General features: G+C 33.7%; 4 protein-coding genes across 6 annotated transcripts; 3 read left to right on the top strand and 1 right to left on the bottom strand.

Annotated features, from left to right (window-relative positions):
- Positions 1–293: 293 nt before the first annotated feature.
- On the bottom strand, positions 294–3,531 carry LOC116026118 (probable carboxylesterase 18). The gene is made up of 2 exons (XM_031267569.1): positions 3,287–3,531; positions 294–1,366 (listed from the first exon to the last, which is right to left on the bottom strand). The coding sequence occupies exons 1-2, from the start codon at positions 3,514–3,516 to the stop codon at positions 580–582; spliced, it is 1,017 nt and encodes a 338-aa protein (XP_031123429.1). The 5' UTR covers positions 3,517–3,531; the 3' UTR covers positions 294–579.
- Positions 3,532–6,937: 3,406 nt separating this feature from the next.
- LOC116024840 (glycerophosphodiester phosphodiesterase GDPD4) lies at positions 6,938–11,173 on the top strand. Its single transcript, XM_031265849.1, has 9 exons — positions 6,938–7,304; positions 7,709–7,795; positions 8,649–8,746; positions 8,865–8,925; positions 9,456–9,536; positions 9,839–9,931; positions 10,157–10,246; positions 10,354–10,481; positions 10,615–11,173. Exons 1-9 carry the CDS (start codon positions 7,101–7,103, stop codon positions 10,784–10,786), a joined length of 1,014 nt encoding a protein of 337 aa, XP_031121709.1. The 5' UTR covers positions 6,938–7,100; the 3' UTR covers positions 10,787–11,173.
- Positions 11,174–12,803: 1,630 nt separating this feature from the next.
- On the top strand, positions 12,804–17,892 carry LOC116024706. Of its 3 annotated transcripts, none has more exons than XM_031265678.1 (6): positions 12,804–13,272; positions 13,402–13,472; positions 14,160–14,265; positions 15,031–15,163; positions 16,120–16,272; positions 17,427–17,643. In XM_031265678.1, exons 1-6 carry the CDS (start codon positions 13,184–13,186, stop codon positions 17,439–17,441), a joined length of 567 nt encoding a protein of 188 aa, XP_031121538.1. In that variant the 5' UTR covers positions 12,804–13,183; the 3' UTR covers positions 17,442–17,643. The 3 variants fall into 3 exon arrangements, with proteins under 3 accessions (XP_031121538.1, XP_031121539.1, XP_031121537.1); XM_031265679.1 differs by lacking the exon at positions 17,427–17,643 and adding an exon at positions 17,707–17,892 and having other exon boundaries at positions 12,805–13,272; XM_031265677.1 differs by lacking the exon at positions 17,427–17,643 and having other exon boundaries at positions 12,807–13,272; positions 16,120–16,517.
- A 3,291-nt stretch (positions 17,893–21,183) lies between these two features.
- On the top strand, positions 21,184–24,318 carry LOC116024491 (RING-H2 finger protein ATL7-like). Its single transcript, XM_031265394.1, has 3 exons — positions 21,184–21,709; positions 21,823–21,905; positions 23,729–24,318. Exons 1-3 carry the CDS (start codon positions 21,446–21,448, stop codon positions 24,096–24,098), a joined length of 717 nt encoding a protein of 238 aa, XP_031121254.1. The 5' UTR covers positions 21,184–21,445; the 3' UTR covers positions 24,099–24,318.
- The last annotated feature ends 266 nt before the right edge of the window (positions 24,319–24,584 follow it).

The following is a 24,584-nucleotide window of genomic DNA, read 5'->3' as shown; positions in this document are numbered from 1 at the left end:
GAGTTTTTAGGTATGTAAAAAACCACTTAAAATTCACTATTGCGGATTTTTTTTTACTGTTAGCCCTTCAATTTTGAATTTTTAAAAATTACATATAGTTCTTTTTGGTGATCAAGTTTTTAATTTGGACCAGGCATCACTTGAATTAACTTGAATTAACTGTTTTTCAATGAGTTTTTGACTTGGAAATTTCAAGTCCAACTCCTAGTGGCCGCAACTTATTGACTTCTTGGTTTGAGCTAGTTTCATCACTAGAAAAATGATCGGAAATACTAAAAATTGATAAATAATAGTGGAAAAAAATAGATACGTAGTTCATGATTTACAAATATGAAATTAAGTTTCATAAGAATAATTTTATTATATATAGGTATATATTTAGATGGTATAAAATTCATTTGACACAACATGATTTACAAATATGAAATTAAGTTTCATAAGAATAATTTTATTATATATAGGTATATATTTAGATGGTATAAAATTCATTTGACACAACATTTTGTGATTGATTATTATTATTAATGTAATAATCAATCAATCATATTACCTGTTTTATTGTATGGATTGAGGGAGGGCTTAGGTTTTGCTTTGCATGAAGTCTTTGATTTCCTTAAGGACCATAGCAGATTCAGGCAACTCAGGGAAGCTATAAAACCCATGTATGGCGTTTGGATACTCAACCACTTTCACTTCCACTCCAAACTTCCTCAGCCTCTCGCCGTACTTCCGATCCCAATCCTGCAACAGATCAAACCCTCCGACGATCAACAGCGTCCTCGGAAACTTCTCCGGCAACTCCTCCTCGAACACGTGCGCCGCCACGTGATCCCTGTTCGATCCGTCCGGCAGAAACGTCCTCCACATCCTGTCCGTATCTTCCAGAGTAAGCATCGTCGCTTTCCTCAGCCGGAGCTCCGATTCCGTCCGATCTTCGCCGCCGAAGAACGGCTGAAGTGAGAGGTGTCCGGCGAGGTTTAGAGTCTGGAAGTCGGTGGCGGAGTTCAGTGCTCTGACGGTTATGTGGTGCGCGATGTTTCCGCCGGCGCTGTCTCCCGCGAGGAAGGAGCGCGTGAAGTCGGTGTTGCGCGGGAAAACGGCGTAGTTTTGTGCGTCTATGAATTTCAAGGCGTCGAAGCAGTCGTCGTACGCGCAGGGGTAGCGATTCTCCGGCGCGAGGCGGTAGTTCACGGAGGCTACGATTGCGGGGACGGCGGCGGCGAAACGGCAGCACAAATTGTGATACGCCTTCAAATCCGGACTGAGAGAGGTGAATCCGCCGCCGTGAAAGTACACAATCAGCGGTAACGATTTCTGCTCCTCCTCCGAGGCGTTTTTGTCAACGTTGGGAACGAAGAGGCGAAACCAGACATCTCTAGAAGCTTCCACTTGGACGTCGGAGGAGGACACGGGGGTTCCATCGACGACGGTGGTGACGGGGGCGGACACTCTCGGGTAGAGCAGACGGAGGAGACGGCGGTTGGCGGTACCGTCGGAGCGGAAACAGATGGACGTCGCGAGAGTATGGGCGGAGATAAGGAGCTTCGTGGAGCATGGAAGCTTGGGGTGTTTCTTCGTGGGCTCAATATCCGCCATAATATTGATAATAATTCTTCTAATAATCGGTACTTAAATACTTAAATGTTTGGTTCCCAAAAAAAAAATACTTAAATGTTCTTATTATAATTAATCCACATATATTTATAAATAGCGAGGTTAAAATGAGAATTTGCTAATGGAATTAGTCTGACTATGGTACAAAATTAAATGTGCTTGTTACAGTTAGAGTTTATTCAAGACACCTAGTGACTTGACAAAAAAAATAAAAATATGGTAATAAAAATTATTTTTCTTCAAATTTGTTAGCAATCTTAAATGTATTAGATTAATTTTTATTTTTATATATGTATATAATATGAAATGATTAAATCAATCTTTACTTTTTTATCTTAAGTTTGTTTTTATTTGAATATGTCGATCAGTTAATATTTATTTTAGGAGTCTTATTTCATATGAAATGCCAATCTTATATGGAGAATATGTAAGTTGTGGGCCGGCAATTGGGCACGTACGTAGGAACAATCGGAATAGGCTGGCGATTTTTCTTAGGTTTGAGTATGTCCACATTGCGTGTTGGTGAGCTGGTATGATCATGATTGGCTGTTAGTTGTTACCCCATATTAATGGTTTCTTCTCTAGACGGAAAAAATATACTCACCTACTCTCTTGATTGTTTTAAAATGGATGTTGACATATAATTTGGTAGTGTATTAATTATTAACCCCTATATCTACTATACTAATAAGAGCCAAAGATAGTTAGGCCTAAAATGAATAGAAAAAATGGCGGTCAAATTATTTAATCAAATAGATGGTTCAGATGAATTATTTAATCAAATAGATGGTTAAGATAATTCAGATTAATATTATTAATAGAGATTACCTAATTTAACCTTACTTTTATGATTATCCGTTAAGTTTTCCGTTAAATATTCTCTTTTCCGTTAACTTTTAACTTATCCATTAATTTCTATAAGAAAGGTCTTAGGTTCGAACCTCATCTCAATCAAATTTGACATAATTAAGTTTCTCACTCTATTTTACTATTATTAAATTAAATAAATTAGTAGCTACAACAAAAAAATGATACATATGTATTTCTTTAATTTATAATTATGTGTCTACAATACCTTTATTTGAAAAAATGATTCATTAGTTATATTGTCTTTATTTTCTCTTATGCAAAGATTCTTTACATTCAAATTTATAAATTGATATTCATTACATTGTCCATTATCTTACTTTTACAATATCTTGTAATTAAATATCAAAGTTATAGTACAAAATAATGTTATATATTTAGTTACCAAGTATTTTATTAATACTATGAATTTTTTTTTTAAATAATTTGAAACTAATTATATTAACTACTTGGGGATTGGTTGAAAAGAGAGTACTCAAATAATAACCCAACAAATTGAAGCGGAATCACTCTATTTTACTCTTATTGAATTAAATAAATTAGTAGTTACACCCAAAAATGATACATATGTATTTCTTTAATACCATGCAAAAAAAAAAAAGAATAGTTTGAAACCAATCAAATTAACTACTTGGGGGATTTTGTTGACAATGAAAGTACTCAAATAACTCATTACCCAGCAAATTGAAGCGAGAAACTACCTTTTAATATCTTTGGAATACATAATATTTTTAATTTTTTATTAATTTATTTAATCTTTTTTCTTAAACTAGGGATTTTTTTAATCTANACGAAGAGGCGAAACCAGACATCTCTAGAAGCTTCCACTTGGACGTCGGAGGAGGACACGGGGGTTCCATCGACGACGGTGGTGACGGGGGCGGACACTCTCGGGTAGAGCAGACGGAGGAGACGGCGGTTGGCGGTACCGTCGGAGCGGAAACAGATGGACGTCGCGAGAGTATGGGCGGAGATAAGGAGCTTCGTGGAGCATGGAAGCTTGGGGTGTTTCTTCGTGGGCTCAATATCCGCCATAATATTGATAATAATTCTTCTAATAATCGGTACTTAAATACTTAAATGTTTGGTTCCCAAAAAAAAAATACTTAAATGTTCTTATTATAATTAATCCACATATATTTATAAATAGCGAGGTTAAAATGAGAATTTGCTAATGGAATTAGTCTGACTATGGTACAAAATTAAATGTGCTTGTTACAGTTAGAGTTTATTCAAGACACCTAGTGACTTGACAAAAAAAATAAAAATATGGTAATAAAAATTATTTTTCTTCAAATTTGTTAGCAATCTTAAATGTATTAGATTAATTTTTATTTTTATATATGTATATAATATGAAATGATTAAATCAATCTTTACTTTTTTATCTTAAGTTTGTTTTTATTTGAATATGTCGATCAGTTAATATTTATTTTAGGAGTCTTATTTCATATGAAATGCCAATCTTATATGGAGAATATGTAAGTTGTGGGCCGGCAATTGGGCACGTACGTAGGAACAATCGGAATAGGCTGGCGATTTTTCTTAGGTTTGAGTATGTCCACATTGCGTGTTGGTGAGCTGGTATGATCATGATTGGCTGTTAGTTGTTACCCCATATTAATGGTTTCTTCTCTAGACGGAAAAAATATACTCACCTACTCTCTTGATTGTTTTAAAATGGATGTTGACATATAATTTGGTAGTGTATTAATTATTAACCCCTATATCTACTATACTAATAAGAGCCAAAGATAGTTAGGCCTAAAATGAATAGAAAAAATGGCGGTCAAATTATTTAATCAAATAGATGGTTCAGATGAATTATTTAATCAAATAGATGGTTAAGATAATTCAGATTAATATTATTAATAGAGATTACCTAATTTAACCTTACTTTTATGATTATCCGTTAAGTTTTCCGTTAAATATTCTCTTTTCCGTTAACTTTTAACTTATCCATTAATTTCTATAAGAAAGGTCTTAGGTTCGAACCTCATCTCAATCAAATTTGACATAATTAAGTTTCTCACTCTATTTTACTATTATTAAATTAAATAAATTAGTAGCTACAACAAAAAAATGATACATATGTATTTCTTTAATTTATAATTATGTGTCTACAATACCTTTATTTGAAAAAATGATTCATTAGTTATATTGTCTTTATTTTCTCTTATGCAAAGATTCTTTACATTCAAATTTATAAATTGATATTCATTACATTGTCCATTATCTTACTTTTACAATATCTTGTAATTAAATATCAAAGTTATAGTACAAAATAATGTTATATATTTAGTTACCAAGTATTTTATTAATACTATGAATTTTTTTTTTAAATAATTTGAAACTAATTATATTAACTACTTGGGGATTGGTTGAAAAGAGAGTACTCAAATAATAACCCAACAAATTGAAGCGGAATCACTCTATTTTACTCTTATTGAATTAAATAAATTAGTAGTTACACCCAAAAATGATACATATGTATTTCTTTAATACCATGAAAAAAAAAAAAAAAAATAGTTTGAAACCAATCATATTAACTACTTGGGNAGTTTCTCACTCTATTTTACTCTTATTAAATTAAATAAATTAGTAGCTACAACAAAAAATGATACATATGTATTTCTTTAATTTAGAATTATGTGTCTACAATACCTTTATTTGAAAAAATTATTCATTATCAAAAAATTAAATTAAATAAGAGAAATAATTTCATTAGTTATATTGTCTTTATTTTCTCTCATGCAAAGATTCTTTACATTCAAATTTATCAATTGATATTCATTACATTGTCCATTATCTTATTTTTACAATATCTTGTAATTAAATATCAAAGTTATAGTACAAAATAATGTTATATATTTAGTTACCAAGTATTTTATTAATACTATGAATTTTTTTTTTAAATAATTTGAAACTAATTATATTAACTACTTGGGGATTGGTTGAAAAGAGAGTACTCAAATAATAACCCAACAAATTGAAGCGGAATCACTCTATTTTACTCTTATTGAATTAAATAAATTAGTAGTTACACCCAAAAATGATACATATGTATTTCTTTAATACCTAGTTACACCCAAAAATGATACATATGTATTTCTTTAATACCATGTTACACCCAAAAATGATACATATGTATTTCTTTAATACCATGCAAAAAAAAAAAAGAATAGTTTGAAACCAATCAAATTAACTACTTGGGGGATTTTGTTGACAATGAAAGTACTCAAATAACTCATTACCCAGCAAATTGAAGCGAGAAACTACCTTTTAATATCTTTGGAATACATAATATTTTTAATTTTTTATTAATTTATTTAATCTTTTTTCTTAAACTAGGGATTTTTTTAATCTATAATAACTCATTCAACAATAATGGTTGAACCAAATGAACCCCAACCAGAACACCTAAAGGAAAGTCCATAGCTCCTATATTAAATCTCATTGCATGACGTTGTCATCTATGCTACCAACAATAACCGAATTGCAAATAACACACTACCAACAAAAAGGAAGAGAACGAATAGTAAGATGAAGACAATGACAATGTTACTCAAAAGAGAATTAAGAATACTTAGAAAAATTCAAATTAAAAGTAGTATTTATTTAGACTATCATTTTTAGACCAAATATTTAGACTATCGATTTTACAAGGTTGCAAACATTTATTTTAGTAATAATTATAATGAATTTTCTATATTATCTTGGATTCATATACTTTGAGTTAGATATTTAAATTAAAAAATTCGACATTCAATTACGCATGTATAAACTTCTCCTATATAATTTTGCATTTATATACTTTCAAATATTTATTTAAATATAAACATTGGGCATTAACCCATTCGCGCAATGCTCGTATAAAACTAATTTTAGAAATAAGAGTCAAATTAATCACTCAATTGACAATTCAGTTAAATATGTTAAATTATTGACTTGATAAATCGGCTCATCATCTTGGAAGGGCCGAAAGCAGTGGGAGCATTCTCTTCCCTCATATCCTTTGGAATATATTGGAAGGCCCGTAATGGCCTTGTGTTCAACAACTGACAATTTATATTATGGATCAAAGTCTATATAGCATTATGGACTCTGGATCAAAACGACAAAGTACATAATTTCATAACAAAGATACAAAAATACAACCCAATATACATATATATGTTATATACTTCGTATTTACTTATTTTTAAAATCTAATTTAGATACATAATTTGTGTTCATAGACAAATACAAAATTTCATAATACAAAACACATAAATTCATAATATAAAACACAATTATAAATTTATTTCAAATACAAAATTTATACTTTTAACGTATAGAATTTCACAACACAAAATAGAAAAATTTATTAAACACACATATACATGCACAGTGAACCGTGAATCCTGATCCATAGTATAAGGATGGGAGCTTGGCTGGTAGCCTGGTAGGCCGTATGGTAGTGGACTAGTGGCTGCTGATATACCCGACCCGTTTGAAAACAACGAACAAAACGGACACAGTCGGGAAGGAGAATGCAATTGATCATGAGATAGCAGTATAGAACGAGTGTTTGCTTAGGTATTAGGGATTAACACATCCATTTGTGCGATCGACCGATTGATGGAGCGACAACCGTTTATCTCGAGATGGGACCGGCAACAACGGCCGCTCCGCCTCGCGAGGCGCGGCGGTCTCTTGTCTCAGAGGCCTAAGCTAGGCCTTACTTCCTGGAAGCGCCTCTTCCGGTATCTTCTCATTAGCCTCGCCGTCATCGCCATCCTCCCGCCGCTCTATTTCCACTTCAAACTCCGCCGCTTCCATCAGGCAAGCTCACTCCCTTCACTCCCTTGTAGTTCCATACTATGCTGAATTTTGAATGATTATTTTTGCATTTTTTTTAATCTGTGCATTTGTTGTAACTTGAACACTCGAGAAAGGGAGATGATATTCAGTTTTGAATTCTCCTTCATTGATTCGTTCGAAACTGTAGATCGTTAATGTTTTCCGGCCAGAAATAATGGAAGCGAAATGTGAGATACACTGGTGAATATCTGTTGCTTCCGGTTACTATGAGATTATATAGAACGGGGAGATGTTACGATTGAGCTAGCAATTCACTTTGTGAAATGTGAATTCAATCTACCTAGCTATGTCCAGATAAATGTGAAGGTAGATCATGTGTTCAATTTGATTTTGCAAATCAATCACAGTCAGTGATTGTTGTGCAGGTGCAAGAACGGAAATGCAGTTGGCTGAGAAATCCTCCTCTGATCTGTGCTCATGGTGGAGATTCCTCAAAGGCCTTTCCTAACACAGTAAGCATTCATATGTAATTGGTTGACTCATGCTTTCGGTTCTCAAAATTGATCAACTATTCTAATAGCAACTGACTTTGTGTGTGTGTGTGATTTTCATCATTTAGTTTCATAAATGAAAGTATAGAAAATTATTTTATGCAGCGGATTCTTGTTTAATAGTGTGCTTGTATATATATCTTTGTGTGTATACTATTTAGGGTTTTTCTGTTTTAATCTAGGGTCAAACTAGTAAAATGATCCCACTGCAGACAACACAACAGCAGCTTCAATGGAGAAGCAATTTGAACCTTCATCTTTTATCAGGGGTGCAATTTTGTACTCCATTCCAAGATGGAGATGCAATTTTAATAGAAATTGTTTTATATTTCTTTGTAGTTAATCTTCAATGGGGATGAATATCTAATATCCACCCCCCCCACCAAATCCACCCCCAATGTTCTGTTTCCATTTATATATTTGAGGCCTGAGGGCATCTTCTTCCAATTGTAGTCATTCTTCAATCAAATAAAGCAGCCTTCGGTGACTAGTCATTAGTAGTTAGTAGTTAGCTGATTTGAGTAGCTGACTGCATTAACTATTTGTCACAATCAGCATTATTTTCTTGTGTTTTTCTTTGATCATTATTAATGCTCTTATTCCATTTGAATTATTGTAAGTGGTGACAATGCTTAGTCTTCCTTACCACCTCACCACATACATTAAGAATTTCATTTTCCTAAAAAGATGAAAATATGGCACAGAAGGAGCATTGCTCTCATACTAAAATTGTTATTAATATTTGACGGTTTCCAGTTGTGCTATCATTATTCTAATAAATTTTTTGGTGATTTTTACAAATTTCTTTTGACAGATAACTGCATACCAGATTGCTCTCAGTTCTCAGGTAGACTGTATTGAAGTTGATGTTTCTCGTTCTTCTGATGGAGTTCTGTTTGCTCTTCATGACAGGTATATAAGCACTTGTCTCTCTAAATATTTTGTTGTAGTTTATCATGCCTGAAAGTAAAGATTGGTTGTTGCTATTTGTTAAAATTCTGGAACATTGATTCTCACATTGTGCAGGCAGGGATTTGCAGCGAATATCTGGGAATGACACATCCAAGGTTGGATACTTGAGCTCAAAAGAGGTGGGAATTGCTACTTTCTTTTTCCCATTGATTGACATAGTTTATCTCATATAGCAGTTAACTCATGATTTGTGCTTACTTATTTACATCAACACTAAATATTTTGGAGCACAGAACAGATAAGTAAAACAAGGAAAGTAAGGATGCATGATTATCAATGTGTTGTCAGTTTTCTTTTGTGACATTCTATTACCCATCAACATTTGTTTCCCTGTGAGAAATTTTATCATTACCCCTTTAGTTAACACCCACTGGTATTTGCACTATTCAACGATGTACTTGTGGCACATTTGAATTTTTGTGTCAAAGTTCAAAATTGAATCTACAATCTACCTCTTGATACTACTCTTTGATAGAGTTGGTTTTCTATTTTTGCTATAAGGATATGGATTTGATCCATTCATGAGAGACAAAAGACTTGGGCCTACTTTCAAGCCTTGTGGAGAATACATCCATTGTTCACTTTGACTAGTTTGCTTGGAATTATGAAAGTGATGTTGAATGAGATCATATTTAGTTTGTGGTTGTAGATTAAAGAGCTTTTTGCAAGTCACAAGCTTCAACAGACGTATCATGATTTGGGAGTTCCTACAATTGAAGATGCCCTCAAGGTACCTCCCTGATTTTTTAGTATATTGTGATGCCCTTCCTTCTCTAGGGTGCTTACAGGATGAAGTACACTGCTGCCTTTCTGTTCACTCTTCTCTTCTTCTAGTCTCTGCTTCAGAAAGGGAAGGGAAATTCCCAGCAATCCATTATACGGAGTATTAAGCTAGCTATTAGGATTGCTCTGTTTTTTCACTTGAATTCTTTGTTATAACACTGCAGAGTACATGCATGAAATTATTTTAATTGGCTTCTGATACAATTTTTCATTAAATATTTACTGGTTTTGGTGTTTGAATTTATTCAGTTGATATCAGGCTCAGTTCAGCAAGTAATTCTAGATATAAAAATTGGCCCTCCTTTGTATGAAAAAGGACTTGCTGGCGATGTTGTTTCTTCTGTAAGTTTGCCATACTTAATCTTTCATTTCTAGCGCACTACATTGTCTTTTCTAGTGTATGAAACATCAATCTCAGCCCTATAAGTACTCCATTAAAAATAAATAAATAAAACTGAACCAAGAAAAGAAAAGTTGTAAGCAAAGTCAACCCAAACTTGTCCTATATCAGGTTTTGAATGAGTTATCTGCTTACCAGTTCTGAGGATCTTTGTCCAACTTTTCCAGTATGAAAAATTAGGGTGCAAGAATTGTGTTGTTTGGGCAAAAAGTGACAACATTCCAAGAGATGTGCTGAGTCTGGCACCAGATGCCATGGTATAGTAGCCTGCTCTCTCTCTTTCTGTGCATAATCTTCTCTGGTTGCTGCACCAGAACTTTTGTTGTGGCTAATCTACCTTCCTGCTTTTTTGGTGGCATTACAGGTTGGTTACATTGTCATGATGGACCCTTCAACAGGAACTAGATCGCAATTACTGAGGATGAGAGGTGCAGGGGTGGTTGGTGTGTACCATCCTTTAATCGACAACAAACTTGTGAAAACCCTTCATGCGTATGACCTCTATACTACTCCCTCCTTCCCTGCATAATTCAGCACATCACAAATACACCCTTTTGTTTCTTGGTACATCACATTCCTCATCTAACCTTAACACTTCTGCCCTTCAATATGCTCAATCTAACAGGAGAAACAAGAAGGTTTATGCATGGACTGTTGATGACGAAGAGTCCATGAATAAAATGCTAATTGAGCACGCAGACGCCATTGTCACAAGCAACCCCTCTGCACTTAAGCGTGTCATGCAAGCTGCAAGGGCACAATGCCTTGGAGATGGCTTTTCTTTCTCTGCACAATGACGAGGAATGAATTACACGCTCTATTTTGCACTTAAACCACCAGATTTTCTGCAAAATCGCCATGGAGCATAGACTACTTGCTGGTATGGTCTCATCCATTCCCATCTTTAACAAATATAGGATGGAAAACTTTCCTGCTGATATAACAATGGCCTCTTCCCACTGCTCCTTCTGTCCCATGCCCCATACTGATGGTCAGCTCTCTTGTCTCTGGCCAAATTATTGACTCTTTCTTTGTTTTCAATTTTCAAGCATAATATGATAGCCACTCCAATATAATAATATAAGAAGAGTTAATATTTACACATTGATAAAGTGTAATTTTATAGAAAAATTTCACTGCGCCAAGATACAATTTATAAATAGAATAACAATTGTTTACAAAAATGTTACTTGTCTTTTTTATTTTATAATTTTAATAGTTGGGCATAAAACCATCTTATTGGAAAGTTTAGTTAATATATTACTCCAAAGAGTTTCTTATGCTATTGAATTTTCGATAAAAATAAACAAGAAAATAAGATACTAGAATAAGAAATGGTTAATCATTTGACACTAAATCTTAATATATAAAAGCCATGATATTGAAAGTAAGTTGTTTGTGTTGTGATATATGAATTTTTTTTGAATACAATTGATTCTATTACATTGTATTATATGTTTATCTATATTTTCTCAACCTATTGAAGCATAAATAGTCAATTCATCTCAGTGGAGTCAATCGTCTCGTCTCCACTGAGGCTCGATTTCATGGTCTCCCGTATGAGAGAGTCACTACATGCTATCTGAGCATAAAGTGCTTGGTAATATATGAATTGAGTTAAAGTTGAAAAAGTTATTTGTCAGATAAACAGACAAATATGAAGCCAAAACATACATGTCTAGCACGCCCTTTAATATGGTGTTAGTACAAGACATATCGTGCTCTCCACAAATGGACATTGGACAAGGACTCTCTCTTTAAAAATGGTTATTATTCATTTCAGACTACTGAATAAACAAACTTAAAAGACGGTGCATCATGCATGCTTTGCATTTTTTTAAATGAATTTGCTTGCACGATATGCAATAAATGCCGTGGGAGTGAGTGAGACTCAGATTCCCTTTGTCCTGTCCTTCTGTTATCACCACCCATTAAACAACAATCAAAATTTTAAACCACCCATAATTATCGTATTTAAATATCACAAATTACAAATTTTATTATTATCATTAATTTTTCAATCGAATCAATCGTACTAAATCTTTACAATGCAATATAATAGATATAACAAAATTTATCCATACATACTCTTAAATAGTAATTGCGAGTTTTTTGTCGCCAAATATTAGTTCAAAAAAATGTCTTATTTCAAAATGGAAAGTAATTTTTACAAAGGTATTAATTAGCATCGATAGTTTTTCGTATTACATATAACTATACATAGTATATTTAGTTACATAGATTATTATAGAGATTAGGGTCAACAATACTTTATATAATTCAAACAACAAAGAAACAATCAAGTGGGAACTGAGTCAACTGACATCTATGTACAAATGCAAAAATACACCACACAAACTACAAAAATATACTTTATAATATCTAAAAATACAACTCAAAAAAATGTAACAGTACACCAAAAAAAACATTCGATCTTGAGTTACACTTCTATATATTTCCTTTCGTTCCACATAAAATGGTGCCATAGAAAACTAACCATTTTGTAAGTGATTTTTTAATATATATATATATATATATATATATATATATATATATATATAATTTCAGGTGCGGCCCTGCGGTTAAGAAACACACCACAGTGCATATTTGTGTGGTGTGTTTCTTAACATTGAGTGGTGTATTTCGTAATATTGAGTGGTGTGAATCGCACGGTTGCACGGGAGAGCACGGTCGCATGTGATCATGACTATATATATATATATATATATATATATATATATACATATTTGTTTAATCCAAATTTACCTGCCATGGCAGATTGACAGATGGTTTAAATTGTCCAGAAAACGACATCGTTCCAATTCTATCAACAAATCTTCTCTCCCTCTCTCCCCCATTCAATCAAGCAAGTTAAGAAGGACAAGAAATGTTAAGAATTCACATCATCCAACTGATCTGCCTGCAAAAAGAAAATAAATGAGTCAATAAAGGGCACAAATTACAATAATCTCATAAATTCCCGCGGGAAGGTCCCAAATCCTGATAGAAAAGAAGTTACAACCGAATTAACAATTGGTTCGAATTCACAAGAGAAGTTGTGAGATTGAATCAGCGTTTCAAAAAATTTCAGCATTCTGAGAAACTCGCAGGGTGAAATTTGCATAAGAATTGACATATGCGTGAGCTCCCCAATTCGATTCAAGGATAAAGTAAGGATCTTGCGAAGAACAGCTATGACGAACGGGCTGCAACGGGCCGGATTCATAGTGGGCGCTTGGTTTCGGAAGAAGATCGGCGACCCTCTTCTCCAAATCCTCCGCAGGTACCTCCTCTAGGGATTTTGGGTTATTTGAATTTGGGGATTTAGTGCTAAGAGAAATGAAGAAAAAAGGATTTGGTATTTATTTCAATGTTAAATCTGCTGATTTCAATGAATGGTTGTGTTTTTTAGGGGAGCTGAGCCTAAGCAATTGGCATTCTCCGCTGCTCTTGGCTTGACCTTGGGAATCTTCCCCATTTGCGGTATGTTTTAATGTTCCATTTAATCTGTCAAAATGCACTATGAGTTTATTTCCCTATTCTCTTCTTCTTCTTCCCCCCTCTTCTTTATGCAGTTCAGAATATGCTTCCTTTTGCTGTTTTCTTTATATTTTTTGCTTGGCAAAATCTACTATGAAACTATTTTATGGATCTTGAGAAGTGTCGAGTTTTCCATAAGTACTACATTTTCTTTTTCATAAATCATAAATATTACTTGTTTCATTAGAAGTAACTCTTTAAACATTAATATTGCATTTTTTTTTAATTTAAAAGTGTTATATTTTTTCATAAATGTATCACAATTTTCTTCATAAATATTACATTTTCTCTTATAATTAATAATCAATCAATTTATCATGATTAGTATTAAATCACTTCTTCTAAGTAACCGTTCAACCCTTAAATATTACGTTTCGATTTAAAAGTATTACATTTTTCTTAAAAAGTATTACACTTTATTCCTTATTAGTATTATATTTTCCATCTATGAGTATTACATTTCTATCTTGACCTGACCGGTTTCTCACAGCAATGCTTGAAATCTAGTTTTTTGTGATTGCTTTATGTCCTGGTAAAAAGCAATTGACCAGATCATGGCTTGTGCTTTGAGTGGATTTCATTGATTATGGTGACAGTATTCCTGATTTCCAATCATATGTCATTTCATAGGTGTTGCTGTATTTCTATGTGGACTGGCTATTGCATTACTTGGACCTCTGTGTCATGCTCCAACAGTGATGCTGGCTAACTTTGTTGCTACCCCAATTGAATTGAGGTAAAAATAAAACAGATTTAGAATTATTGTTTAGCCTTCTCCATCACCATGAGAGCTATCTACTAATTTATTTAGTTTTCTGTCCAGTCTTACAAGTTTGATATTTACCTCTGTTTGTGCTTAAAAGATTTTCTTATGAATGCATATAGTCACCATATGGCTGCTAGGATCCATGAAAAGAAGTGTTTTAAAATTAGATGGTATGTTTTTTGAGTGACGAGGGAAACCCGCAGCCCCTACCCAAGGGTGTGTACTGGATAAACTTCGCCTTGTGACCCTAGTCAGCAAAGGACCACAAGGGGGTAAACCAGTCTAGGTTGTCCATACCTGACCAGTTCAAACCATGAAGCCTAATAGGCCGCTCCTACTGGGAGTCGAACTTGTAACCTTGTGGTTACCAAGTCAACAGCCTGACCAACTTGGTTGGGGTTGCCCCCTAGATTGTATGTTTTGATTTCCAGCATTGGTGATGAAGAGTCCACAGTTTTGAAAGAAATTTTTATGCTGCTGACAGTGAGACTCTTTTGGTTTCGTTGTTGAATCATGCGCTGTTTTGCTTAGATTTTCTGTCGTTATATGAATTTGAATTCCTTGTTCTTTACAAGATATTTTGCTGATTACTATTTCGTTGACTAATATATACCATACCATACCCAATTGGTTAGGACAGCATGCCTTTAGAAACTCGTAATAATTCTTCATGCATCATCTTTTCTTTCGTGCTAAGCTCTGTGTCTCATGCAATATATGCATTCAACTCTGCAGTCTAATCATCCCATTCTTGCGACTTGGCGAATCAATTACTGGTGGCTCACATTTTCCTTTGACCTCTGATGCACTAAAGAAGGTTTTCACTGGCGAGGCTTCACAGGAACTCTTGTTCAGTATTTTCCGTGCGGTAGGTTCAGAATTAACTCTTGATCCCTTTTTCCTATTGCCTGCATTTCCTCCTGTTTTCTATACTGCTCATCTGTGCCAATGTGCCATCATTTAACTTGCATGCTTTTGTTTGTAACTGGGAGCTTTTTCCTACTTTCCTTCTTATAACCTCGAAAGCAATGGAGACATTTACTGAATCTAGGCTGATGGTGTTAGTTTATGCGGTAAGGTTTTAATTCGAAGATTAAATACTGAATGCAATTGCACAAGGATGGGTTTACGGATTGCTTATGAATATTAAGCATGGAGTATCACTTTTAAAGTTATTTACGCCCTATACTCGTTTGACTATACCAACTGTTTTTTGAAGTGATTGTCGTCCTAGTTATAGTGAAACAGTCCCTGCAATGGAATCTAGAAAATAGGATAAGGTTAGGTTAAGTTGAGTGATTGATAATCATCGAGTTTTAAGTCACAAAAATGATCATTGATATTCCATCTGCCTATAGTTGTTATCCATTGACACCACAATATCTTGTCTGTTGGTCTAGGGGGAGATGTACCAACTACCCGTAAAAACATTAATACGTTCAAACAAAGATCATTACGGTTTATGATTTTTTGTATCTGCTTTTTGAGAAAATGCACTTCTATATTTCAGTAGTATAGCATAGCAAATATACCCCTTGAATAGAACTATTGAATTCGACAATGATTTTTTGGAATTTACATTTTTTGTTGTACATGTGAGGGGAACGGGATTGAACTTAAAACTTCCTACTTAGAGTCACAGTCTCATACCGCTAGAAAATAAGGGTCTTTGGCTCGGGGTCTGCATTATACCTCTAATTTTCTCTTCTCGCCTTCTTGGATATTATAGTTTGTAGCTAGCCGCTTGACTGTTTGCCTCAATATCGAGCATTGTCACTGTATGTTATTATTCCCGAGACTGAATCTTTGCTAAATGTTCTGCAGCTGTTGGGGTGGCTTATCTCTACACCATTCGTCCTGGCATTCCTATATGTGCTGTTTTTGCCCTTCTTTGCGATCTTGGTACGCAAGTTCAGTGCGGTTCCTGCAAGCCCGAAAACTCCATTACTTCAAACCCCTACCGAGTTTAACGTCAAGGTGAGAGATGTATGATTAACGTTTTAACCAGGGTTAGGGATTGTTTATCGCATGACCATATGAAACAAAACCGTGTTTTATTGCATTTGTTTGTATATAGAACTTTGAAGAGCCTAGTTTATGTGTATATGTATGAAGCTTATGCTGCCAAAACTGATAGTCTCATACTGCTACTATGCTGCATCTTTCTAAGATGTATGATTATCCATTGCCCTTTAAATTCATTGAGAATATTGTGTCAAAAACCTTTTAGCCTTGTTGCATAAACTTGCAATTCTACTAAAGATTTCCAATTGGGAAAATGACGCTTTTCGTCCTTAAATTATAAGAAAATACCACTTTCAGTCTCTCAATTATACTGTTACCTAGTCATGAAGGTGTTGATGAGATGTTGGTCTCGTCCAACTTGACATCTTGGACTCTTTGGACCCTTTGACGTTCAACCCGACACGAATAGGATTAGTTTCTGTATGCGGAGTCTTAGTGTACATTGTCAGAGAAAACTTATGGTTTGACCAAAATTATATTGTTACTACTTTTTATCCCTTAATTATTTGCAAAGTGATTTTTTTGTCCCTCGGTTGTTTACAAATTGTTTTTTTTTTTAAAAACTTAATTCTAACAAAATTCGGCAATGAAAAAATCACTTTAGAACATTTGAGAGACGAAAAATGTCATTTTGCAAACAATTAAATGAGAAAAAGTGATTATGTGATATAGTTTTGCAACAATGGAGGCATGTATCTCCACAAGGTTTATCTTAGTATGTGTTTGGTGTGCCAAAGGAGGATAATATTGATTCCATCCTAGAATAAAAATAAAAAAAAATTCTTTTAAATAATGATGATTTAAAATTTAAAAATAAATAAATAAAAACTATATATGATACATCTAATCAAATGTAGGATTGAAGAGTGTATGTTGAGCTGTCATTATTGGTTTATCTTTGGCCGTCGTTGTCTAATCTTCCTAAAATATCTGCCTGAAAATCTAAATTCCAACAAAATAATAATAATAATAAATTTAAACAAATCTCTAAGCTTTGACTATTTTAATTTCTTACAATATACTCCAAAGTAATTAATTAATTAATTGAATTTATTGGACCAAGTTAGCATCTTTTTATTAATCTTTCCTTCTTTTTTTTTAAGCAGACAAAGACCTTGTGACAATCTTTATATGATGAACCATGGTCCACAATACAAAGTAAAGTTTGATCCAAAACGAAGTTGTTTCAAGTTAACATTCTCACACCATAATTGTGATACATCTATAGTGTAATGTTTATGTACATTACGTTTTGTTTTTATTAACATATAGAATGAATATTATGAACTACTACAAAAAGTGAATAGAAATATATATGATATACTACCTGCAGTTAATTAGTATTTATATACGTACATTAAAGTTTTGGTTTATGATCATACACAGGAATAAAGTCAGAATTTTCTTTGAGTGGGGGCGAAGAAGCGAAGGTAAAATGAATCCTATACGATATGATAGCCATATATACTTTTCAAGTTCATGTATGTTAACTTCAATACGAGACCTTGTACTTAACACTTCGCGACTACCTTTAATAGATGAATCCTCAAAAGTTGATTTTCTTTTAAAGAATTTTTTCACAACTGAACCAAAAAAATAATCGAAACAAGTAAACATATATAGACTTTTTCAGCAAACAAATAAACTAATAAACAAAGCATAATTTTCAGGAAAAAAACACTAGACAGTCTCTTATTGGAATGATAATGGAAACTTACAGCTACTACTCGGGATGTACACGGGGTAAACCTTGTCCCTACATAATAACCAAAAACCGTGAAGAAGAAACAAAAGATTCATATTGACTTCGTAACCACAAGATTAAACGAATAGAGATTCTTCACCTCCGGTCTAAAGACAAAGAGGGTTTTTTTTAATAAAAAAATATAAGGAGACAATAATCGATTTCAGAACATTTTATAACTTTTATGACTTATAGTCTTATACCCATGAATTAAAAGACTTTTGGTATTGTTTATTGAGAAAGAAGGGTTGTTCCATGCATGGGCTTATTCAATGGAACTTTATAGGATAAGGATTGACCATTTTTATTTAAGGAAATAAATAAATAAAAAACTTTGTAATAAGAAGCGGTAGACAACAAAATATATAATGTATGCTTGGAAAGATATTTCTATAAACTTTTATAGGAGAAAATTCACAACCGTACCACTACTTAAAGTGTGCATTAGATAAATTTCATATTTTTGTGTAATCATTCACAAATCATACAGTAAAGATAAATCGCACTAGAAAAATTATCTGCGATGAGTTTGTTCGAAATAGTATTAGCAGTAATCGAACTTATGATCTTCTAGCACAAAAATCATATTCTACTAACTTAAATGTTTTTGGGACTTCAATTTTCTAAGAGATCAGATTTCTAATATTGTACCAACCTCATTTTGTCATTTAGTTTCCAAAATGTGGTTTTGTTTGATATGCAGACAGGCATGAGATTAAAATAATAATAATATTTATATAAAAATGATGTTAATGAGGATAAAAATGCGGAAAACATTTTAATTGTTGCATAAAATATATAATAAAATAAAATTTTATAGAGAAATAAAAACAAATTAGTATTTTAAAATTATATTGATGTTAAGAGTTAATAATGCTACATTTAATCATTGAATTTGGTGATTTTTCTAAATTTACTTTTTGACATAGAATTTCGTAACGTTTTTATTTACTTTTACAATTTTATCAAATTTAGTCTTATGTTATCTAATCGGTCTCCCTATTGTTAACTTTTTGAATAAATATGAAACTTTTGAATGCCATCTCTTATATCTAACATGAGATGATTATCAATCCCATTTAACAGACATCATTGATTATCTTAGACTGAAATTTTAAATACAGTAGTAATAACAAAGTGACAACTCGTGTAACTACAAACTTGATCAAATAGCATATGATACAAAATTAATGCTTTGGAATTGAATGCGATTGAGAATTGTTAGATATAGGAGATTGATATCATTAATATGAATTTACATATATATTTGCCTGTTGAATTAATAGTACCGAGTAGACAAATTATATGACTACTTGTGCTTAAATTTGGTTAAACCATTGAAGTTAATGAACATTTAGTTTTAGTTGACATCAAAAACTTAATAAACATGTTTGTTCAGGCTAGTTTATCATTTGTTAGGTGATTTGCGAATCAAGCAGCTCATTTGTTAACAAAACAGTTTAATTTATTTCTTTGTTTGATTATATGGAGTGGTTCTCAATATAATCCCTCCAACTATAATTTGTAATTCGCTTAGTTTGGATCTAAATTAATGCATTTTCTGTTTTTAAAAAAAAAACAAAACAAAATACAACAAAATTAATTGTACAAAGTTAAATTTGGAAATATTACCACAATCGAGGAAACTCTTGATGTTAGTGAGAATAAAAATGCGAAAACATTTAAAAATTTGCATAAATATGTAATATTTATTGGATGCATGTAATATAAAATCAATGTATGCAATATGATTCCTTCATTGTAATATTTATTGGATGCATGTAATATAAAATCAATGTATGTAATATGATTCCTTCATTTAAGTTCGGGCTCTTAAATTTGAAATTCAATACGTATAGTCTTATTAGTTTATAACCCATATATATTTATTATGGAGTAAGATATTAAAAAGTAATTAATTAAAAATTATTTGTATGACAGCTCAACTGGTCACAGATGTGAAATTTGGGAGCAAAAATCAATGATCGAGTCCTTGCTCGCACAAGATGTGTTCTTATATGGAGAGTTTTTTTTTGCCTGCTAGAGTCATAATGTAGGCTTCGCTTAAAGCGTATATTAGATAACGATGCAAGTTTTTTTGTACATTTGACCTACGGCTTCATTCGTTTGTCTACCATTATGACCTGCTCAGGACACCTCGTGACATGACAAAAAAAGTTTTTGTTTTTGTTTTTGTTTTTGCATAATCGACTCTTTTAACAACCACTAACAAGTCGTTTTTAATCTCTACCTACCGAAAACTATTAAATAAATACCCTTTCAACATATTTGCATATTTTCTTCGCCAACACATTGTGATTACAATCCGTATTTATAGTCTACCGAACATAGCTGAGTAGCGAAAAGTTAGAGTAAGGTAAGTATCAATACCGTTGGTAGTTACAATGTGGGATTCAACTATTACTGTTAACACGATTTTAAGTTAGATCCATGCATCCAAGCCTTTGTGAGTATCATTACTGGGACACATCTCATTATTTATCTTTCAACGAGACCTTATAAACGAAACAATGAGACCCTTGAGATTGGAGTTCCACCTTTTTATTTACAAGCGTTTGACCATTGTCTATAGACATATGTAATGAAACTCCCAACCCTTTTTTTTTTTGCATGCTAATTTCTTCTAACAACCACTAACGAGTCGTTTTTAACCTTTACATACTGAAAATGAACACCCCTAAATAAATACTCTTTCAACATTGCATGATTTTCTTCGCCAGCACGTCGTGAATTACAACTCATATTTATAGTCTGCCAAACATAGCTGAGCAGCGCACAAGTTATAGTAAAGTAAGTATCAGTAATGTTGGTAGTCACCGTGTGTGATTCAACTATTACCTATAACACGATTTTAAGTTAGATCCAACCATTCAGGTCTTTGTAAATATCAATACAATAAACTCTTGATTCCTAATTCATCGAGACACATCCCGTTATTTATTTTTCAACGAGACCTTATAAACGGAACAATGAGACCCTCGCGATTGGAGTTATACCTTTTTATTTACAAGCGTTTGACCATTGTTGTTTAGTGTCAACTGTCAAGTACTCAAATATTTCAATCAAACCCTCACATTCAATCTTCCATTTTTCTCATCTTTTCTCCTGAAACTTGACACCTGGGAGATAAATCAGTAAACCATATCACTCCAGTTTCTCTTCCCTCCTTGTCTCTTTCTATATATATACCATCCTGATCTGCCATTCCTTTTGTCATTTCTTCCCCATTTTCACTCCCCCCACTTCCTCGTCTCAATCGGGCCTGAAATTGCAGATTCATCCTTTTAAGCCCCATTTTATGGGACTTTGGAGGAGATTTTTGGGCTCGGATTCGGAGAAAGAGTGAAGCATTGTGCAGTGATGTCTTACAACGCCGCAACAGGCTATTCCGGCGACCATGAATTCCATTCCGCCGCTAACTATGATGCAAGTTGTTGCTCGAGTCCCAAGCCGTCGGCGGAGCTGAAGGTCTACCAAGCTTTCATCTTTTCCGTCCCCATTTTCTTCGCCTTCTTACTCCTCTTCTTGTTCTATTATTTTTATCTCCGCCGCCAAAGCGCCGATTGGTCTTCTCTCAGGATGCGGGCTTCTTCATTGCAGACCGGAGTGGATGGGGTTTCAAGGGTATGAGAAAATTTTGTATTGTTCTTTGAGGGATGTTTTGTTATTTGTGGGTTTGAGGGTTTTTTTTTTTTTTTTTTTTTTTTTTTTAATGTTGTTTTGTTTTGTATGTGCAGTGTGAGTTGGGATTGAAGAAGGAGATTAGGGAGATGTTGCCCATTATTGTGTACAAGGAGAGCTTTTCAGTTAAAGACACTCAGTAAGTGACAGCTTTTCTTTTGCTTTTATGCTTTATGTTATTCTTAAGATAAATCTATGTGGATGTATTAATTTTCCTGTTTGGATTTGAATCTTTTGGATGTGGAGGGAAACCATGTCTTGTGAACCTGCAAAGGATCAAAGGAGTTATCAGGTTACTCATAACTGATCGGCTCTCAAACCATGATAGGCCGCTCCCATTAGGGGGACCCCAAGTAAAACCCAGGTTGTTCATAGTTGACTGGCTCAACCAATAAGGCGAATAGGCTAGTCTCACTGGGAGTTGAATTTGGAACTTTGTGGTTACCAAGCCAACAGCACGACCAATTTGGCTGGGGTTGCTCCTGAATCTTTTCATTTATGATCATTTGTCCATATATGCTGATAGTTGTTAATTGCTTTGTTTGTGTGTGAGATTGTGTCCTCTATGAGAGAGAGAGAGAGAGGAATGTGTTCAGCATCAAGATTTTGATTCTGTTTCAGGCTTGACAGTATAAAATTAGGTTAGTTTGGCATTCACTACTTCAGTTGCTTGGCGAAGCAGATATTGGGAGTTGTTGTTTCATACTTGGAATGTGATTAGATGCAAGTCTTTGGTACTGCGATGGCCTCGACGATATAAAACTAGTTTAGTTGGCGTCAACGATATAAAACTAGTTTAGTTGGTGATGATGTCATGACGATATAAAACTAGTTTAGTGGGCTTTGATGATATAAAACTAGTTTAGCTTCAAGTGGAACGAGCATTGTTAAGCAGATATGGGCAGTACCAAAATAAGAAATATTTGCTTTTTAAGTTACAAGAATTGGTTCATATAGAATATTTATTAGTACTTATTAGCAACTATTACCTATTGGTTTTACTAAAAAGGTCAACTATTATATAAGACACCCCTGTTTTGGCAAAACAATTGTATACTGGCTATATATGATGCTAGCTACCGAGGTTTATTTAGGACTCCCTATTTGCCTATGCCTGGAATATCTATCCCTGATTTACGTAACAGAGATAAACCATGCCATGAAGTGCCCTAAAAGCTGATGTCTAATAGCGTGCTATAGAAGCATGCGTATATATAGAAAATATGTTCTGTTGCTCTTGTATATCTGTTTATCAATGCTATGCTGTTAGAAAAATGCATTTCACCCATGAAATCTGCAGTTTATCTTTTATCACACTATGTTCTGAATTTCTTGAGTTCACAACCTTCTCATAATCCATCTGGAAACACGTAAGAACATAATAAACGTGAAAGAAATTGAGCTATATTACCTATACAAAGCTGCAAATTGCTAGCATGCTGTAATGCCATCGAGAATGATATAATTTATATAAAATAACAGTTTGAAACAATGCTGTTTCCTCGTATAGTCGTATATAATACACCTTCACTATTTTCTCCACTTTGCGCTCTTGAAAGTTTGTGGCTTTGTGCTTTTAGTCCATTCTTTCTTTACACATTATTAGGATTCAAGTAGCCTGAGGACTTCATTATATTGCATATTTTAATTCTCTCGTGTGGTGGAAGCTGCTTTTTCAGTACTCTCTTCACCAATAGTTAATATTGTTCAAGTTGACTAAGCTGTTTGCTCGATCATATTATGTCGTGTTCAATTTTGGTAAAAGGTAATAGCCAATGTAGATTCTTTCTCGGTTTTTACATTAGGTTTGCTTCATTTCCTGAAATCTGTCCATTTCTTCATAGTTCATGTGGAACGAAGGTGCATAAAAGGGCAATCGAATCTTGTGCTAAGCTTAGCAGCCAACGTTTTTGCAAATTTAGTTGCTCATCGTGCATACTCTGTGTTTTTTTTTTCTCTCAGATGTGCGGTGTGCCTAGGGGACTACCAAGCAGAGGATCGGCTTCAACAAATACCGATCTGTGGGCACACGTTTCACATGGATTGCATCGACCACTGGCTGGCTACTCGCACAACTTGCCCACTCTGTCGCCATTCTGTCCTGGCTACCTCTCAACCTTCTCGCGAAACGACACATAACAGAGCAGAAACCATCCCCCGATCTTCCAATGCCGAAGATGACACATCGCTTCAAGCTAGCCGAACGCTTCCCGAGCCTGGAACCAGCGTCGAAAGAGTCACTTCAGTCCACAGCCAAGAAGAACAGAGAGTTGGTACCCAAACAACCTCAGAGGCTATGAATGACAGAAGTGAAACAATGGAGGATAAGTAGCAATTTGTATTGTTTGAATGTGTTTGTAAATGACCCTTGAGATAAATTACCCGAGTCGTCCCCAATTTGCTGGTTAGAATTGAAGGTTGCATTTCGTCTCAATTTGCTAGTTAGAATTGAAAGATACATTTCGTCTCAACTAAAAGTTTAAATCGATACTGAGACTTGTAAGATTTTGGATCTGGTCAAATAAAAGGGGTTGTTTTAGCTGCTTGTATCATTGCCATTTGCCTAAGTGCCTATGGCTGCCCCATGTTATATGTGGTTCACCCTTTCAAGTTCATTAAACATTTCCTGAAAATTTTTATAACTGATTTGGTACATGGATTTAGAAAGTTAAAATGTGGCAAACCGCAAATGTGCTTTTATATCAGTAAAATTTTACTTATAGTCTCACTCTCTCGGTTGAATTCGTTGTATAGGGTGTTTTTAGTGTGTTTTACTTTTTTTTTTTTTTTTTTTTTTTTTTTTTTTTTTTTTTTTTTT

Source organism: Ipomoea triloba, chromosome 7, assembly GCF_003576645.1.
Source record: "Ipomoea triloba cultivar NCNSP0323 chromosome 7, ASM357664v1".
In the NCBI taxonomy this organism is placed as follows: domain Eukaryota; kingdom Viridiplantae; phylum Streptophyta; class Magnoliopsida; order Solanales; family Convolvulaceae; genus Ipomoea; species Ipomoea triloba.
Note: the sequence above shows the minus strand (reverse complement) of the source record. Positions and strands in the feature narration are given on the sequence as shown.

What these genes read in the sequence shown, in the direction of transcription:
- LOC116026118 (XM_031267569.1), bottom strand. Translation starts at nt 3,516, where the DNA reads ATGGCGGATATTGAGCCCACGAAGAAACACCCCAAGCTTCCATGCTCC. An exon ending in GAAGCTTCTAGAGATGTCTG is followed by an intron (nt 1,367 to 3,286) that starts GTTTCGCCTCTT and finishes TAGAGATGTCTG; the next exon opens with GTTTCGCCTCTTCGTTCCCA.
- LOC116024840 (XM_031265849.1), top strand. Translation starts at nt 7,101, where the DNA reads ATGGAGCGACAACCGTTTATCTCGAGATGGGACCGGCAACAACGGCCG. An exon ending in CTGGCGATGTTGTTTCTTCT is followed by an intron (nt 9,932 to 10,156) that starts GTAAGTTTGCCA and finishes CAACTTTTCCAG; the next exon opens with TATGAAAAATTAGGGTGCAA. An exon ending in CTTGTGAAAACCCTTCATGC is followed by an intron (nt 10,482 to 10,614) that starts GTATGACCTCTA and finishes TCAATCTAACAG; the next exon opens with GAGAAACAAGAAGGTTTATG.
- LOC116024706 (XM_031265678.1), top strand. Translation starts at nt 13,184, where the DNA reads ATGACGAACGGGCTGCAACGGGCCGGATTCATAGTGGGCGCTTGGTTT. An exon ending in CTTCTCCAAATCCTCCGCAG is followed by an intron (nt 13,273 to 13,401) that starts GTACCTCCTCTA and finishes TGTGTTTTTTAG; the next exon opens with GGGAGCTGAGCCTAAGCAAT. An exon ending in TGTTCAGTATTTTCCGTGCG is followed by an intron (nt 15,164 to 16,119) that starts GTAGGTTCAGAA and finishes AATGTTCTGCAG; the next exon opens with CTGTTGGGGTGGCTTATCTC.
- LOC116024491 (XM_031265394.1), top strand. Translation starts at nt 21,446, where the DNA reads ATGTCTTACAACGCCGCAACAGGCTATTCCGGCGACCATGAATTCCAT. An exon ending in GAGTGGATGGGGTTTCAAGG is followed by an intron (nt 21,710 to 21,822) that starts GTATGAGAAAAT and finishes TTGTATGTGCAG; the next exon opens with TGTGAGTTGGGATTGAAGAA. An exon ending in TTTTCAGTTAAAGACACTCA is followed by an intron (nt 21,906 to 23,728) that starts GTAAGTGACAGC and finishes TTTTTCTCTCAG; the next exon opens with ATGTGCGGTGTGCCTAGGGG.